Here is a 19,017-nt window from a genome sequence, read left to right on the forward strand (position 1 = left end):
TGTTGGTTTATATTCTACATGAGATGTTAATTTTATTACAGGAGGAAAGTATGGTAATTGAGATGTATTTTCATGGGTTGCTTGCATCATTGGCTTGCTATCTGTTTATAAAGTCTGATATTTGAATTAGCTTTTCATGTTTCTTTGAGGAAGATATAGTAATTATAATAAACAATTTTTAGTCCTTTCTTCTCCATCTCTCTTACAAACAAAAGTGGAAAGTCATTATCTACTTGTAGATATCTTTTAGTCTTCACAGCTCATTCAACAACCAGTATGAAGCTAAGAATCTTTTCGGTGCCTTCCATGATACTCACAAAATTTCACCATGAGCCGTTATAACTAGCACTGCTAGCAACATTCCCGCGTCCTCCTTTCATCTTGAAGATGCTGTTCTAGACTATGGAATAGATTGTTGCATGAATAGTGTTGTTTTGTTGGTCTTTGATTTGGCTTATATAACTTTCTTCTTTTGCGTTGTTATGTTGTCGTAATTTTTTTATTTATCTATTGAAAAAAAATATAATAAAAAATAAAAGCTATGAAGATTGGAAATTTAAATAACTTCCTTGCTTGGACAAAACCCTCAAAAGCCTCCTTTCCTAGTGCCATTTCTTCAAACCTCCTCGACCGTCCAAGATAACAACAAAATGGATAAGGGAAAAGAGTGAGTGGTTATAATGGTGATGCAAAGTAGTACACAAAATAATAATAAAAAAAAAAAAAAAAAGGCTTGAAATCACTTTTTTTTTTTTTTTTTTTTTTTCACAATTATTTTATACTATTGGTGTGGCAGTATCAACTCATCATTAATTCTTTTTTCACAATTATTTTATACTAGGTAACTTAATCGGCTGGGACCACACTTAATGAAGTGAATGTCACTAGTTCGAATCCCCTTCCCCCCTCTTGTGCGGACATGTCAAAAAATATATATATATATATATATATATATATATATATATATATATATATATATATTTTTGTTAATAATGACTGATGTAAGCATTGATTGAGACAGCTACACTAGCATTGTGGAATAATTATGGAATAAAAATAGAGAAATAATAGGTGTCAATATCTTGTCCATATTTCTCCTATATCATCTTACAAATCAACTATTAGATTTGTGGACTTATGTAGACCTCACATAAGTCAGTGGTAGACCTCATAAGTCTAATGATTGATCTACTGAATTGATAGAAGAATATGAACAAAATGCGAACAAAATATTAACACCAATCATTTTTCATAAAAATATAGTTTTTAACATTATTCTAATAAAAAGTAATGCATGCTAAGATATAGAATATTATTATAATATTCTCGAAATATTCACTATACATTGAGAATATTATGGGAATATTCCTTATTCCATTCCATATATGGCACATCATAATTGTTGTAAACCAATTATAAATATTTTTTTGGAAAAATTATATTTAGTCTTTAGGTTTTCATATGATTTGAATTTAGTCATTGGGTTTTCAATTTCAGGAATAAAATCATTAGATTTTGCCCAAATTTAAAATATGTCAATCTATCAGTTTATTGTTAAAATTAACGGTTTGTCATCTATTACATGTGTCTCATTTGATACGTCAACATCCATCTTAACACCCTAATGCAATGCTACATTAATGGAATTGAAATCTTTTGTTACTGTAGGTTTACTTTTTAGGTTCTCAGATTTTGTGTTTAATTGTTTATCTAATTTCTACCATGTCGGGTCTATTTTTTATTTTATGAATGGCTCGACACTTGTTGATGTCATATTGAATTTGAGTGTTTATGACGTATCAAATGAAACATGTGACAAATGACTAATCGTTAACTTTGAGTTCCAATACTATCTTCCTTATTGAGATGGACAATATAAAAATATTAATTAAATAATTAAATTTGAGTTTCTTTGAACAAAACAAAAAAGTACAAATCTTTTTATGAACTTCTTAAGTGAACTTCATCTCTGCTTTTACTTCTCTATATATTACATGGCTCCACAGCATTACAATAAATAGGTACAGAGTGTTCTGTTTCCTATCAACAACAATAGGCTAACACTCAAATGAAACATGGCTAAAAGGGGAGTTGAAAAATGAAGAAACTGAAAGTGGAAAAGATGATTTTAGAGGCTTGGTTGGTGGTGCCTTGTCCAATACACAAAGGCAGTTTTTAGGCCTTTGCTGCTTCTACCGGAGTTTTCGCCCTGCTGTCGACTATCTGCTCGTACAAGTCTCGAATCTTCAACCCGACTATGGTTTGGAAGAGACCGGTTCCGTTGTTACTGCCGGGGAAATCGGAATGCTTCAACATTTGTTGGGTGACTTCTCCATAGAACTTGGTAGAGATGTTGCTTAGATGGCTTTCAACGTAGATCAGCTCATCTAATCTGTCAAATTGGCCATCCATTTCCAGCACAGACACCTAAGACAATCAAACAGAGGAATTGGCTTAAATCCTGCAAACAGAGGAAGAAACAGAGGAAACAGAGAAAACAGAGGATGTTGACAGAATGTTTATACCTCGTGGCCAAAATAAGCATCAGGGCCATAGAAAAATTTGATGCCAGGGTATGAACAAGTAAGCTTTCTACCGCATGGAATCCATGAGATAGTAGAGCCTTCATCAAAGAGATAAACAGGGCTGAAAAGCTCCACCCCTTCTTTCATTATCAACCTAACTCTCAAAACCTTCCCCTCATTATCACCAGGAATGAGTTGCGTTGGCAACACTTCAATCACTGCATCTGCATATTGCTTTTGTGGATCTGCACCAAACCACAAAATATAAACATGGGGTTTTCCTATTTTGAGAAATACGCACACTTAACATTGTTAAAATAACTAGAGAACAGAGGCTTTGAACCGAATACTGTATTTCTGTGTGTTATAACTATGTAATTGAGTTTTGGTTCAAAAAGATTACCAATATACGCGTCAAAATCAGGCTTTCTGGCTTCGATACTAGCTTTGATGCTTTCAAGGCTATGTCCTCGCTCTGCCATGTCCCTCTGCAATTTTTGTAACATAGTTAGCTTAAACTGCTGATTTAAAGACGAATTTTCACTGCTACTTCATCGAGTTGTATAAATGTCAAGCAACTTTGAAACCAGACGTTATAGAGCAATTACCTGAATTTTCCAAGCAAATTTAACCTCATTGCTGATGTCCAAGTAGATGCTGAAGTCCAAGAGGTCCCTTACTCGTGAATCATACCTACATGTGCACAAAGATAACTTATTAATTGCTTTAATTTCAAAGGATTGTTGCTCATTATTAGCAATAAATTACTTGCATGTGTATTTTGTTTTATTTTATTTATTTTGTTTTAATTTCAAGAGCATTTTGTATAGGAGTTTATAATAGTTGGTTATAAGTGAACCTAAATATGGCCAAGGCCCCACCAAGAAAAAGATGACGATGACATTGACAGCCACAATTCCACAGCCATTCAAATAAATGTAGATATTATTTTTTCTTGGGAAAAAGAAAGAAAAGGACAAGGCTCTCATAGCATAATATTACTTGTGCTCTAGAATTGAAAATTTGAAACATCATATGTATTTATACAACCATTATTGGATATGAGGTAGACCTACAAGCCACATTAAAATAACTTATCTAATGCTATATACGACAATATAAAGACTTTTTTTTTTTAAATAAATTTTATAAAAAATATTATATAATTGTCATACAATTGAGATAACGTGACAGTAAAAATTATTTTTACAGTTAGTATATTAGTATATTACTTTATTACAGTTATACGACCGAGATAAGATGAGATGAGATGAGAGAGGGAATGGTTGCAGGTTTACTTACATTGGGTGCAAACCTTCAATGACAAGGATCTTGGGAGGCTTGATGAGCTCAGGAGGATCCAAAAGACCAGAGACATGGTTGTAAATGGGCTTCTCAACAGGAATCCCTTCCTTGATAGCCTTAACCTGCTCATACATGAGATCAAAGTTGTTGGCTCTTGGGTCAAGTGCTGTCACTCCCTTCTCCTTCCTTCCTGTTCTATCCAGCGAGTGATAGTCATCCAAGCATATCACCGTCGTGGTGTCGCTTATCAGGGTGTTCGAGTCCGGGTTCCCACCCCTTGGTGGCTCCGCCGCTCCTCCGAACACGCTCGTCAGCCTCCTCATGAAGGTACTCTTCCCACACCCCGAGTCTGCCGCCAGCCCAATCACAACCGTCTGTGAGTCACTTGCTGTGCATGTTATCACGTACGGGCGACTGCTGCCGCAGCCACCGCCGCCGCCTTTCTTGCTGGTTTTCTTGACGCCACTGCTGTAGAAAACTACCTGTTTTTGGTGAAATCCCAGGTGGGTCTTTGATGGTGTGGAGATTGAACATGTTGAATACAGGGAGGTGCAAATTGCCATTTTTTTTTTCTCTCTCTCTGCTCAGGAATTCACAGAAGCTCTAAGAGAGGAAAAGATGGTTGAAAATGGTTTTTGGTTGTAAACATGAAATGGGTTTGGCTTCTTGTAATCCTTGAGATTATATATGAAACTTTGGGAGAGAAGAAAGGAGTTGATGAAATCAGAAGGCAGTTTTGGAAAGGGAGGAAAATGTTGGCGTTGGTGATGGGTGGCTGATGTGTCTTTTTGTTTGTATGTTTATGTGACTACCCCTGGTTTTGGACAAATTTGGAGGTAATTTTAAGGTGGGATGAGGGGGATATGGGTGGATTAAACCAATGGGGAGTGGGTAAAAGGGTCAAATTATTTTTCTTTGCCCATCAAAAGAAAATTCTACCTCATATATATGTTTATATATATTAAAGAAAAATGGAGTTGCTGATGAAATTTGTGATAAAATGAGGGATGGAGAAGCTTGGTGGTGATTCATTGCATTTTGGATATTTGCAACGCCACGTGGCACCAAGGGGGTGGCTGGTTGAAGATGAGGGGTGGAGGGTGTAGAATGGAGGAGAGATTTGGAGCCCATATCTTCCAATGTTTCTATCTTTGGACTGTACTCTTGTGTGTGTGTAATCTCACAGTTATGGGAGTCGTGTTGATCAGGACCACATACATCGTTAATTAAAAAAAAAAAAAAAAGGGGTCTGTAAATTCAATACAAATCAAACAGAAAATAGTGAATTGTTTTAGGGTCGAGAGATTTAATCCGTTTAGTTAAATAGGTCAGGCTATAATTATCTATATAGTTTTATACTTATACTTTGACATGATTCAAACCCGACACACAACATTTAAGATTAACAATTTTTTACACGAACTTAATACAAAATTTACAAATTAGGGTTAATGGATCTGACCCATTTTATTAAATTGGGCGAGTTAGAGTTGATTTATATAGTGTTATACTTCTGCTTTGATACACTACACTAGCTGTAATTTCTATGACAATTTGATTTTGATATATATGGACAGGGTGTTTCTGTAATTTTTCTTTCAATTCCATGTATACAATTGTATTGTGTCGTTTAAGCAATTGTATAAAAAGTACATATTTTTCACGTATTAAATAATATATATCAATTTTATAAATTGAGTCCAAGGAAATTTTTTCTTATGGAAAGAAAACTGTCTTTTTTGATGCAATTGTGTTCATCCAGTCTACGGTTTTGGTTTTAAGCAGAGGTTTGCAGTAGCTGTGGGTGACCCGGTTTCATCCATTAAGAAATGTGAATGGGGCACACTTGTTTGTCTTGACAGTCCAGGATGGCCCATTTGTGTGGAACTCTTTTAAAAGAAAATATTTTAGTACTAGCATATGATGTTTGTTAAACTCCTTTAAGACATTTAAAAATGCTTAATGATTATGTTCTTTTCCCCTTTTTTTTTTTAAGTTTAAAAACTTTTAATTAATTATTATTATTTTTTGTTAAATGTCGTAAAAAAAAATTAAAATACTCCTACTTTTTATTATAAAAAGAAGAAAAAAAAATGCAAAGTCAATTATGATGTACCTAGCTGTGTCTTGGATTTGTGGTTGCTTCCACTATTTTTTTTTTTTTTTTTTTTTTTTTTTTTTTTAATGAGCAATCACAAATCTAGGACACAAATCCCTAGTAACCTTGTCCCGGATTCAATTTTTTTTTTTAAAAAAAAAAAAAAAAAAAAGAAAAAGAAAAAGGAGCAACAAGAATTCTCACTCTTAGTCGTCACTCGTCTATAAGCCAACTTGGGCATTGACTTACTTTTGTTTAGAATGAACTTTATACTTAAAAATTTGTATTTTTTTTTTTTTTTGTGGAGAAGTTGATAAATTTTTTTAACAATATTCGTGTGACGTCTCGCATTGCCTAGGCATAGAAAAGATAATGTATTTTTATAGAATATACTTTCTCTAAATGGTAAGATGCCTTTTGGGGATAAATCTAATAATAAAACCGTGCGGGCTTGACCCAAAGCGGACAATATCATACCACTTGGAACATGAGTGTTACAATTCGGCTTGAATATTTAGCAATTTATTTAAATTTAAGTTTTATTATTTATTTTTGCAAACCCAAAAAAATACTTGACCCAAGCTGATTACTTAGTTGAACTTTCTAGTTAAAAAAAAAAATACATAAGTTGAACTCGAGTTTGAGTAAAACTCAAATGAGTCGATCTCGAGTAAGCTTGGCTCGTTAACAACCTTACATGAAATGCTATTTGAAGTCAAATGCCGAAAGTAGCTTGGTGGAATGTAGTTCGATATTCGATGGCAATTCCAAAGCATGTGTTTGTTTTCTAGCTGGCTATACACGATAGTTTAAGTACTGTTGAAGTGGGGTTTTAAAGGAGATGTAATGTGTCTAGTTTGCAGGAGTTGTATTGAGGGGAGGGATGACCTATTTTTCACTTGTGGGTTAAGTAAAAGAATTTGGAGGGAGATTATGAGAAATTGTTTATTAGTTGATCCTTTTACTACTTGAGATGACATTCAGAATTGGGGTGTAAAAGAGTTGAAGGATAGGAAGATGAAAGTTGTTCTATGCAAGCTGAGCTGGGGGTGAGACAATTTACCACTTATCGAGCAGAAAATTGGGCTATGAGTCATGATAAATGGTATCAAAGTAAACCTAATAATGCTTTTGAGTAATGCTATACATCCTCTGCTCGCTCTCCAATTCCTTAAAAGCCTATGTAGCGTGGTTTTTCATAATATTTGGTTTTTCATAATATTCGGAGAGACCACGTCACATAAGCTTTGGAGGGATGGAGGGTGATGAATTGAATTATTCAATATTTTTATGACCAAGAATACTACAATACCGTACGGGCCTTGGTGAGAATTTCGAATATTCAAGTAGGTAAGATTGTAAAGAGTTAAATTAAATGGGTAAGATGTTGCCCATTTCCCCTCTCCTATATTGAATGGGAAAAAAATTGGTAGATATTGCATGGACATATATTAAATCTATATATATAAAAGCAATTAAAGGAGAACATCAACTGTCTTTAGTCTTTTAAAATATCCCACAAATTTGACTAACTTGTTCTTAGGCCATGTCATTTTATTTATTTTAAATTGGGTTCCTGAGTGAAAGACTCACTATCTCAAAGAAAGTTTCTTGAAAATGTAGTAATTGCCTAGTCATTTTCTTTTCTTAATTCTCTTCCTCAAGTAATTTTTTTATTTATTTTTATCTAATTTCTCTCTCTCTCTTTTGTTTTTGTTTTTTTTTTTTTTTTCTGGTATAATTCATCATATAAAATAAGATAAAAAGGGAAAGAAGCATACTGTTTGAGCAGCTGATGAGGCAGCAATTATGTGGTGTTTGAATACATTTGGATCTAAAAGGGAACCATTTGGGGAGACAAAGAAGCAAAGAGCATGCATGTCATCACCCTAATCTAATATAAAATCCAGTCTACATTCTCCCACTTGCTCCATCTCCATCCCCATGCAACCTCTCAAGCTTCCCATTTGTTATTTCTTCGTTACACTCCTAAATTGCTCATAAATTTTAAATTATTAAAAAAAAAAAAAAAAAAAAAAAAAAAACTCGTTTTCTTCAACCTTCTTTTTTTCTCTCATTTTTCAAATTTTCCGATTATGACTAGGTGATATGATTGCTAGATGATGGTAATATGCTTTGGACCTTTGGTAGAAGACCTAAAGCAAGCTTGTGCTACAATCACTAAAATTTTTGGCTATATGTGCTGGACATTACATATAATGGAATAATTCTTATGTCGGAATATGGAAAACCTACCGCCGAGGGTGGTGGTCTATTAGCATTTGGGTTAACTCCTAGCTAGCGGTTTGGTGAGTGGAAGGTCCGATGGTCGAATCTCAAAATGAGAAGCATTTGGAATTATTTCCATACTAACGGCTTGGGTGTCGCTAGTGTTTTTGGTGGCCCAACTGACTTGAAGGAGCACTTACAATTTTTTACCATCTAAACCCTAGCTGCTCTGGTCGCCCCCTCCTTCCTTTTTGCTTAGAAAAAATAAAAATAAAAATAAATGAAAAGGACGGTAAACAATGAATACTTATGTTGTAGGTGAAGAGATATACTTCATTATTGTGAAACCGTTACTATCTAAATACTCTCATGAATGATGAAACATTGCTCTCGATTAACCAAAACTAATTGAAAAATAAAATAAAGTAAAATAAAAATCGTTTTCCACGGGATGTGTTGCTACCCAACATCAAATTAAAGTAATTTTTTCCTCTCAACTTTTGAGAACTACAAGAAGTACATAACTCATCATACACCTATATATCTAAGATACAAATCAATTATTATAATAATTAGTAAAATATATACGGTATAAGACAAAATAACAAGTTTAATCGGGTTATTGTTTTAAAATGCAACGAAAAGTTTGACAAGATACTATATAAACAGAATAATTGATAGCAAAAAGTTATAGTAAATAAAATTTTGATTAGGTCATTTTCTTAAAGACTCGTGCCCATAGGATTATAATCGAGCCAAATTAAAACTAGCTAGTATTAAAATTTCATGCTTAGTTCATTTATTTTTTAAATAAGGGAAAATTACACTTTACCCTCTCAAAGTTGACAGCGTTTTTTAATTAGAACACCAAAGTTTCAATTTTTGCAATCCACCCCCACAAAGTTTCAATTTTTTTTCAATTCGTCCAATATTATCTCAAAATTCTCATATTGCCCTTAATTTTTATTTTTTTATGAAAAAATAAATAAATTGGGGACTGTAAAAATGGCCAGATGGCCGTAGCCACCCCAATTTTTTTTTAAAAAATTTTTTTATAAAAAATAAAAAAATAAAAATTATGGGCAATATGGGAAGTTTTGGATACAATTGGTCAAGTTGCAAAAATTTAGAACTTTGAGGTGGGAGGGGGGGAGAGATTGCAAAAATTGAAACTTTGGTGTTTGAATTAAAAAACGCTGTCAACTTTGGAGGGTAAACTGTAATTTTCCCTTTAAATAAACTACACCTTGTTAATGAACTATTTAAAGGTTTTTTTTTTTTTTTTTTTCTAAAAACATTATTTCGAAGGACAAAAATTCTATTTTCCAATGCAATTTCAAACATGTTCGTAGACCAATGTAATTCTCTATGTTGATTAGGGAAAACTTTGGTCTTTCATTCTTAACGATCGTCCACAATCATGTTGATAGCAAGGCACGCTTGAAACAGTGAAGATTGAAAAGTTTGCACTTTGCATAGACAAAAGCTCCTGTAAAATTATTATCATCCTCCAAATAGTTAGAATTTCTAATTAGATATAAAAGAAAAGCAGTATCATCTAAAAACACAGCAATCCCAAAAATCTAGAAACTGCAACAGTAAATTAAATAGCTTAATCCGATACTAATATACTACCCAACAGCCACATCCTTGAATTAGAGTATAAATTTAGTATTCTTAGCCAAAAGGCAGTAAAAATGTTACGATTCCAAGTGTTTCATGTGACTTAAGTACAAGCTTAATCATGTATATATAAGTTATTGGACACCTTCCCTTTCTTTAACAATTATCATGTCAGCTTAGCTTTTTTGACTAGCAGGATAAAAGCGCTCTTATTTTTGAATAGAATGCATGAGACTTTAAGAGTACCCTTTTCACCATGTCCTGTATATAAAGTTTAAACATACATTAGCAACTCAGACTCTTATTTTGCGTGACATATGGTGCCTAATGGTGATGGCCCGGCGTGTTTGTAAGGGGGAGGTCGTGGGCTTCGATGGCGTCAGCCGCATAGTTTTCTCAGTGCCATACCTAGAAAAGCCATAATCAAACATGTCAGAATAGCTTTTTTTTTCATGATGTGGCACAATCCAATTCAGCAGTCCTCATAATGACATAACAATGAATACAATGTTAATCATGTTTAAATTGTTATTGGGATCATATCAGTTTGGTATTGAGGATGACAGTGATGATATAGAAGATGAACCCCTTTCATGATGCTGGACTTATAGAACATGCAGCACAAGGCAGAGTAGAGGATCAATTGGTCCATAGCTTGACTTAAACAGTGGAGGAATCAAAATAGAAGTTTCTGATTTTTTTTTGGAAATATGCATGCACAGGATTATTTAAATTGGGAAGCTACCGGAACCAACTTATGATGACTACGATGATGAGGAAGAGGATGTTGATAGAGTGATGACAACGGAGAGTGGAGGAGGAAGATTGTCTTCCAAACATGAGCGATTTGTGGTAGGAAGGTGTGTGATGTTCTTGATGGGAGTAGCCACGAGAACATTAAGTTGGATGGTTAAGATTTATTTGTTCTATGACAGATGAAGGGCTAGGATTTTAGGGGTTAATAAAGGCTATTATAAATAGCCTCATTTGAGTAATTGTAGACAGCCTTTTCTTCTCTAATATATAAAAATTTCATATTTGAGTTCTTGGACTCTTTGAAGCCTAGAAATTGATCTTTTATTGTTCCAACTTCAATCTTATCTTCCTGAATATTGCTGGAATTTTTTTTCTTTAACTCTTTTCTAAGTGTCAATTTGCTTGAAAAGTGGCATCTTTGGCAGGTTCATATCAAATCTACTCTAAATCTAAGTACCCATGCTATGAATGACACAAAAAAGAAAACTAATGAAATCATTGGAATAAAAGCTTAAACCAAGCTCGAAATCATGCAGTGAAGTCAAGACATGAATTTTTTTTTTTTGTTTGTTTATAAAGGATCCTTGGGTAGTATCCCAAGCTTGATCTTAAAATTGGACAAGCAATCCACCCAATAGAGAGAATATAACCCACAACTAAGCAAGCATCAACATAAATATGGAACACTTTTTACTTTTTTTCTTTTTTTTTATTAAAAAAAAAGTGTCCAAAATCCACTGATCACCTATTGTGGCCTCCACAATAACCCAAGAAAAGGCACTCTCAGAAAATTGTCCAAACCATTCAACTCAAAAATAATGGCCAAAATTTTTACCCTAATCACCCAACATACCCATTAGGCACAGAAAACCAAAGGAGATGGAGATCCCTCTAAACATCTCGACAAAGCCCAAGAACATAGCCAAGACATCTTCTTATATATATATATAATTCATATTGCTATAACGAACACAATTAAACCCTAAACCCTAAAGACCAAAAGCAAAGGCACAAGTAAATTAGCAGGTTATGAATCCAAAGTCGATTTTACAATCTACTCGCATTGGATAGACAAATAATAGAGATATTTTTAACTCACATTTCAACTCATCCAATTTTTTTTGAGTTGTGTACATAGTGCAGGGTCAAATAAACCAAGAGAGAAACCATGATGACAAAAAACCGCTTCAAATAAAAAGATAGTATGCATATACTACCTTCTTAAAGAAGATTGATAGTTTAAATATCTGTTTCTAAATGCAATGCAACCTAAAGTCATGTTACTTCATCATGAAAATTTGCACTATTTTTTTTAAGTGGATTTATAAATACCTGTTCAATTTTCAAACAGATAAGATATGGAGTTGAGAATTCAATTTTCATTGGGATTAAAAAAAATTCAAAAAATCAAACCTTGAAATGCGCATTGTGCCGCTTTCCCTCCTTCCAACGCCGAATATTCCCATCATTCATTGTCCTAAACCTGGACTTGTAAGACCTAATCAAGAAACATCAAAACCATTTAGTACACAAAAGAATAATAGTTGTTTCAAAAGAAGCAGTATAAACGTGTAAACCTACGAATAAAACTTCATTTTGGTTTTCTTTAACTTGGACGTGACCGGTGTCATTGGCTTTCTCCTCTTCTTCCGCTCTCTCGACGAAACATGCCGCACTTGAACTACCTACACACATATAAACAAATAAAAGGTATCTATTCACAAGCACAAGGATGCCCAAACTTCAAATTCCAATACTTGAAACGAATTAGTCAATCCCCCCATGCCAAAAATTTGGATAAGATTGCATGTAAGAACTATAACATTCAAAATTCGGGGTCTTCCTCTCTCAGGCATTTCCTCAGTATCCAAATGGACAATAAAGAAAATGGCTACAAATCAAAAAGAAGACAAAAATAAATCAAAACTCCAACTTACAGATGGAGGAAGCGGGGAGATAAATGGGTGCAAAGCCAGTGAAGGATGGGCTGTTGAAGAGGCATTGAGGAGGGGCCTGCAGCTCCATCTACTCCTCGATGCAAAATGGAGGGCTTGGTGGAGCTATGGGAAAGTGTGGATGAGGCGACGTGAAGTAGAAGAAGATCGAGAAGGAAGAGTCTGGGTCGACCGAAGGCCCAGAGACTGAAGCTTGGCGCACCATCTCTGCATCATGGTTGTCAGTAATGGTTTCCACGAGCTTTGGCCTTTTCGTTTTGTTCTTTTGGAGGAAACTCTGATTTGGTGCTACAATGAGGTATGTTTGGGAATTGGGTTAGTATGCTACAGTCTTGGATTAAGATAGTGTTTGGGTTGGTTGTAGGTTGTCCACAGCCTGTATATGTATAGCCTATTGAGAAAAGTTCGCTTACCCTCATCAATCCGATTGTCAATGTCCTTTGTAAACTAAAGATTGTTTCTATACTTCTTTAATTACCAAAAATTGTCAATATCTTCTTAAAATCAAAAAGAAAAGAATAAAAATTGTCAATGACGGTGGGTAGCCGAGCACTTCCTTGGCCCCTTAACCAAATGTGGGTGGCTTGGCCACCCCTTTTAGCCAAGTGTGTGGTGGCCGAACCCCCAACATCAGAATAATGATTTGGCCATTCTCAAATTTTTTACTATATATTTTTTTTAAATAGAAAATTTTTAAAAAATTGATTAAATTTGCCTTGAACCACTAAATCAAGAATAAGGTAAACTTTATTTATTTATTTTTTAAAAAAAAATTGATAAATCAATAATGAATCTTATGGGATACTTGTTTATTTAATAAATCAAAATTACCTTAAAAAGTAGGGATGAAGATCATTTTGAGTAAAACAAAGATGATTCATTCCATGGTACAAATTTGATTTTGCTATATTTAATGGTGTATATAATGTCACATCAATAAAAATGTAAAATGAAGAGAAGCTCATTAAAAAAAAAAAAAAAAAATTGGTTAAATATTTCTTTTTTGCCTCTTGTGGTTTAACGATTTTATTTTTTATTTTTTTATCCCGCTAACTTTCATTTTGTATCACATAGAACTCCTCACTTAATTATTAATTAAAACAAAGTTCATATTCCGTCCAACTTCCGTCAAAAAAAAATTAACAATAACCAAAAAGAAAAAAATCCTTTTTGAAAGGACACATAATTAAGGTATATAGGTAGCTTTGCATCCCTTGAAATCCAGCCTAATTTCTTTCTTTTTCAATTAATGTACTATATATATGATTCCTAATTAAAGACTCGCCAGGTATTAGCTAGGTATATATATAACTCAACTCAAGGGGACAAAAAAAATTACAAATTAAGAGATAATACTACAAGGAAAAATGACTAGCAGAATCTGACAAAACAAAACCCCTGCCCTAATTAATTATATGATTTTTTTTCATTTGAAATTGCACGGTTGATAAACAAACAAAACATTGAAAGCGAATTAATGGACTTAATTATTTTATGTAGCATCATAAAGAATCATAATTTTTTTTTATTCTAGTTTGAAGTTAAGTTTGTTGTTATAATTACCAAACTATCCTCAACAGAAACAGGGAGCTAGGTACATGCACTCTTAATTATTTGCACCGATTTTCTCAAAAAAAAATATATATATATATATATATTTGCACCGATTGATGGTTTTAAAAAATGGCACTATTCATGAGCTAAAAAAAATCAACCGGGGTGCCCAGCCCAGGTGCACTCATTATATATATATATATATATATATATATATATATATATATATATATATATGATGTTACAAATTCAAATTGCCCAGAACAAATTAAACGACTAGATCGCATTTCTTTTCATATTATTAATTGTTTGGTTGAAAGCTATATATATATATATATATATATATATATATATATATATAGTGGCATGATCCTATTTTGATCATGATCATTCACCCACTAAAACATGAAGGGTACACCACCTTCTTCTTCTCATCGATCAATTACCCATGCATGCACCGAATAATCTTGTTCTAATCTAATCAATTACGTGAAGATATATATATATATACATGACTTAGGGTACTCTATATATGGTCTTACGTACTAATAAAGATTAATGTAATTAAGATTAATAAGCTACAAATTAAAAGTGGTTGTTTTCTAATTAAACACATGCATTTTTGCTCGCATGACCAACCACCAGCTGGCCAGGTGTATGTGGTCCCTAGCTCGTACCCTTTTGTTTGGTTGCCAAAAACGGAAAGTCGTAGCAGGTGACATTTGTTCTTTTAAACCGAAGAATAAAAAATAAATAATAAGTAATACAAGCCAAAAGCAAAGCAGCTCGTGGGAATTAATGACATGGCCGCAAAAGCATGGAATATGATCATCTTCAGTTCATTTTGAACCGAAGAATATTTAGTTTATAGTTAGGGTTTTTTCTTAAAAATTTTAAAGCTATAAATAAGACACGTGTTCACTAACCAAAAATAATAATAAAATATTGTTTTAAATTAAAAAAATAAAAATAAAAAATTAGAAAATATTTTTAAAAAACTAAGGGTGGCCAGTTAGCCCATAGGGGTTGGCCGGACCACCCCTGTTGGCATGGGGTGGCTTCAGCCACCCCAAACCTGTTGGTTTAGGGTGGCCCATGGGGCTGATCCGGCCAGCGACAAAGGCCAAACTTAAAAAAAAAAAAAAAAAAAAAAAATTGTTTGGCCCTAAGTGGTGACCGGACCACCTCGTTGGGCCAAACTAAAAAAAAAAAATTAATGGGGTGGCCCTAGGGGGTGGCCGAAGCCACCCCAGGCCAACAGGGGTGGTCCGGCCACCCCCGTTGGGCTGGCTGGCCACCCTTAGTTTTTTTTTAAATATTTTATTATTTTTATTTTTATTTAAAATAATGAAATCCTATTCCCAAAATAACAGAGGCAAAGACAATTAACCACAACACAAAGGGTGACTCCATCGATGATGTCACACCTTCGTCACCGTGCATGCACGCACTCTTTTATGGATCGATCTCTATAAATAGGCAGATGATGGTCACAATGGTTCATTAACCACGGCTATGTTTGCGAAGAGGCCGGGCCGGCACTGTAGCTGGAACGGCCAGCAGCAAAAATTGACTTTTTGTTCTCTTTTTTTTTTTTTTTTTTTTTTAATAAAGCAAAATATTAAAAAAAAAAAATGAGGAGAAAGGGGTGGTGTTCCAACCACCCCTTGGCCAAAATGGGGTGGCCGGACCACCCCATTTTTGGCCAAGGGGGTGGCTGGAGCCACCCCCTGGCCGATCTGGGGGTGGTTGAACCACCCCCATGGCCAAGGGGGTGGTCCGGCCACCCCCTTGGCCAAAAAAAAAAAAAAAATGCGGACTGGGTGCATTTGGGGTGGCCGGACCACCCCCAAGGGGCGGCGGAAACCACCCCCAGCCCCTTGGGGGTGGTCCGGCCACCCCAAATGCACCCAGTCCGCATTTTTTTTTTTTTTTGGCCAAGGGGGTGGCTGGGGGTGGTTTCGACCACCCCATATGGCTGGTATGGGGTGGCCGGACCACCCCCAAGGGGCTGGGGGTGGTTTCGGCCACCCCATATGGCTGGTATGGGGTGGCCGAAACCACCCCCAGCCCCTTGGGGGTGGTCCGGCCACCCCAAATGCACCCAGTCCGCATTTTTTTTTTTTTTTTTTTTGGCCAAGGGGGTGGCCGGACCACCCCCTTGGCCATGGGGGTGGTTGAACCACCCCCAGATCGGCCAGGGGGTGGCTCCAGCCACCCCCTTGGCCAAAAATGGGGTGGTCCGGCCACCCCATTTTGGCCAAGGGGTGGCTGGAACACCACCCCTTTCTCCTCATTTTTTTATTTTTTTTATTTTTTATATATATATTTTGCTTTATTAAAAAAAAAAAAAAAGAGTAAAAGGTCAATTTTTGCTGTTGGCACTGTAGCTGGAACAGTGCCGTTCCAGCTACAGTGCCGGCCTGGCCTCTTCGCAAACATAGCGCACAGAATCATAAGCACACACAATAGCATTAATATGACTTCAGGCATTCTTGCAGGATCAAGCGGCCGAGCTCGATTCGAGTCACCTTTGTTCAAATCCATGATCAGCTCCAGGAGTTGCCTTTGGTCATTCCCACGTCACCTTGATTCTCAAACAACCTGACGACACCGGCCACCTTTTTCATCCCAAAACAATTCTTCATTATTTCTCTCCAATAAAAGTTGGTGGTGTCTAGTTAAGTTTGCAGAGGGTTAATGTTGTCACGTGATCAGTTGCCCAAAAAAAGAAAGTTGTAGCTGGATCGCTTCCTAAACAATTAATGCGACTGCCTCGTTCCTAAGAAGGTTGCATCTAGCTAGCTAGTTGCTCTAAATTGGATCAATTTGGAATTTTAGTCCATTGAGACATCAAAATCTTGTGTTTACAAAGGGAATTGTTTGTGGATGTTGGGGCTTTTGAATGCGGTTGAACTCCAAAGCTTTTGATATAAGCATCTATATCTTAAAATAAACTAAGATATTTTACTACAGTTGTGCATCTTCTCACTGGCCGGTTGAACTTACGTACTCTGTACTAGCTAGCTAGGGCCCATTAATTGGAATTTTTGTTATATATACAAACTAAGTAATACATAATTAATTATAAATTTTATAATTATTAAAATCTTAAAATTATATTTATGTTTAAGCGTTAGAAAATGCTCCTGGAGTTGCCTTTTGGTCATTCGCATGTCACCTTGATTCTCAAACAACCTGACGACACCGGTGGGTGCACCGGCCACCTATTTCCTCCCAAAAATAATTCCTCATTATTTCTTTCTGGCTAAAAATATGCGGATTATAGGAAGCATTAAATTCAGAAGGGGCCCACAAGAAGTCAAGAAAGGCATGGTTTACCTTTACCCTTAAGGGTGACGTACAGGAGTTTGAAAAAGAAATCGGTAAAAATAATATTGGGTTACCTTTACCATTATTTTTTTTTTCACTTTCCTAAGTTCTTTCAATCTTTATTCAAGCTCTTACTTGTGATGAGCTCCGAGAATTTACTATGATGCAGCAGATTATAATGTGGCTTAGCTTGCATGTAGAGATGCTTTTACCTAGATCGATCTATTTGTGTGATTTATTGTATATATATATATATATATATATATATATATATTAAAAAATAATAATAACACACATCGTCTAGTATATATATTAGCATGCATTAATAAGATAAACCAAACCAAAACCTCTGATAAACCAAACTTAAAAAAAAAAAAAAAAACTTGGGACTTTGGAATGGTTAATTATGAGACTCCACAACTTCAGGGCATGTCTCAGAGTAGAAGCCAAGTCGCAGGTGGCCATGGGCTTCAGACACTCCTATCACGAGATGAATAAGAAAGAAAACCATCAAAACCACTGAGGCTAGGGGTGCAAAGGCGGGCGGTTAAAAACCGTCCGCTAACCGCTAACCGCTATAACCGCCAACCGCCTAACCGCCTAACCGTCTAACCGCATTAACCGCTAACCGCCTAACCGCTATAACCGCCTAGCGGTTAGCGGTTAGCGGTTATTGGGTCTACTAACCGTAACCGCTAACCGCTAACCGCTTTTTTATATAATATATTTTTATAATTATAATTATAAAAATATTTATACATATAACATAATCACTTGATCATTAAATCACAATTTTTTTTTAAAATAATTAAATCACAATTTGAGTATTAATATATTATCACTACAATTTATATGATTATATCATATAATCACTTGATCATTAAATCACAATTTTTTTTTAAAAAATAATTAAATCACAATTTGAGTATTAATATATTATCACTATAATTTATTTGATTATATCATATGAGATTGATCATTAAATCATTTAATTATATAATAACAAATTATATATATATATATATATATATATATATAATATGACATAACTCATAAGTATACCAATTCATACTAATACAACAATTAAATATCTAGAGACTTATTTCCAATGTATATTATAAACTTATAAGTCTATATATGTTATAAGTCTATATAAGTCTACATATGTATATGAATAATATAAATGTATAATATCAATACTTAATCATATGATTCAATGACAATTCAAATACTTTATTCAAGACTTCAAGTGAATCATATTATTAATGTACAATGATGATATGATTCGTATAATATCAAATTAAGTAATTGACATTAGATTAAACAATGACCAATGTGTTACTTATAAACACAATTTAAGTATTAATGTATTATCATTATAATTTTAGTAATTTATATATTATCACTATAATTGATATGATTATATCACATGATGACTTGATCATTAAATCATATGATTATATAATAATAAATAATACATATATAATAGGACATAACTCATAAGTCATAAGTCTACAAGTTAATCATATGATTCATGTACAATGATAATCACAATTGATTCAATTGAATTAAACAATATATTACTTATAACTACAAGTCTACAATTTAATTAAAGCATTATTAGATACTTTAGGAATTT

At 34.3% G+C, this 19,017-nt stretch overlaps 1 protein-coding gene and 1 pseudogene across 2 annotated transcripts; both read right to left on the bottom strand.

The window, feature by feature from the left end:
* Positions 1–1,876: 1,876 nt before the first annotated feature.
* Positions 1,877–4,760, bottom strand: PRK (phosphoribulokinase). The gene is made up of 5 exons (XM_059588349.2): positions 3,828–4,760; positions 3,134–3,218; positions 2,929–3,013; positions 2,526–2,770; positions 1,877–2,427 (listed from the first exon to the last, which is right to left on the bottom strand). Exons 1-5 carry the CDS (start codon positions 4,391–4,393, stop codon positions 2,176–2,178), a joined length of 1,233 nt encoding a protein of 410 aa, XP_059444332.1. The 5' UTR covers positions 4,394–4,760; the 3' UTR covers positions 1,877–2,175.
* Positions 4,761–9,804: 5,044 nt separating this feature from the next.
* LOC132176207 (uncharacterized) lies at positions 9,805–12,790 on the bottom strand (annotated as a pseudogene). The gene is made up of 4 exons (XR_009439501.2): positions 12,474–12,790; positions 12,118–12,221; positions 11,950–12,034; positions 9,805–10,188 (listed from the first exon to the last, which is right to left on the bottom strand). The product of XR_009439501.2 is annotated as an uncharacterized LOC132176207 (transcript).
* Between the last annotated feature and the right edge of the window lie 6,227 nt (positions 12,791–19,017).

Source organism: Corylus avellana, chromosome 3, assembly GCF_965113065.1.
Source record: "Corylus avellana chromosome 3, dhCorAvel1.hap1.2, whole genome shotgun sequence".
In the NCBI taxonomy this organism is placed as follows: Eukaryota; Viridiplantae; Streptophyta; class Magnoliopsida; order Fagales; family Betulaceae; genus Corylus; species Corylus avellana.

What these genes read in the sequence shown, in the direction of transcription:
- PRK (XM_059588349.2), bottom strand. Translation starts at nt 4,393, where the DNA reads ATGGCAATTTGCACCTCCCTGTATTCAACATGTTCAATCTCCACACCA. An exon ending in TGATTTTGACGCGTATATTG is followed by an intron (nt 2,771 to 2,928) that starts GTAATCTTTTTG and finishes GGTTTGGTGCAG; the next exon opens with ATCCACAAAAGCAATATGCA. An exon ending in ATGCTTATTTTGGCCACGAG is followed by an intron (nt 2,428 to 2,525) that starts GTATAAACATTC and finishes TGATTGTCTTAG; the next exon opens with GTGTCTGTGCTGGAAATGGA.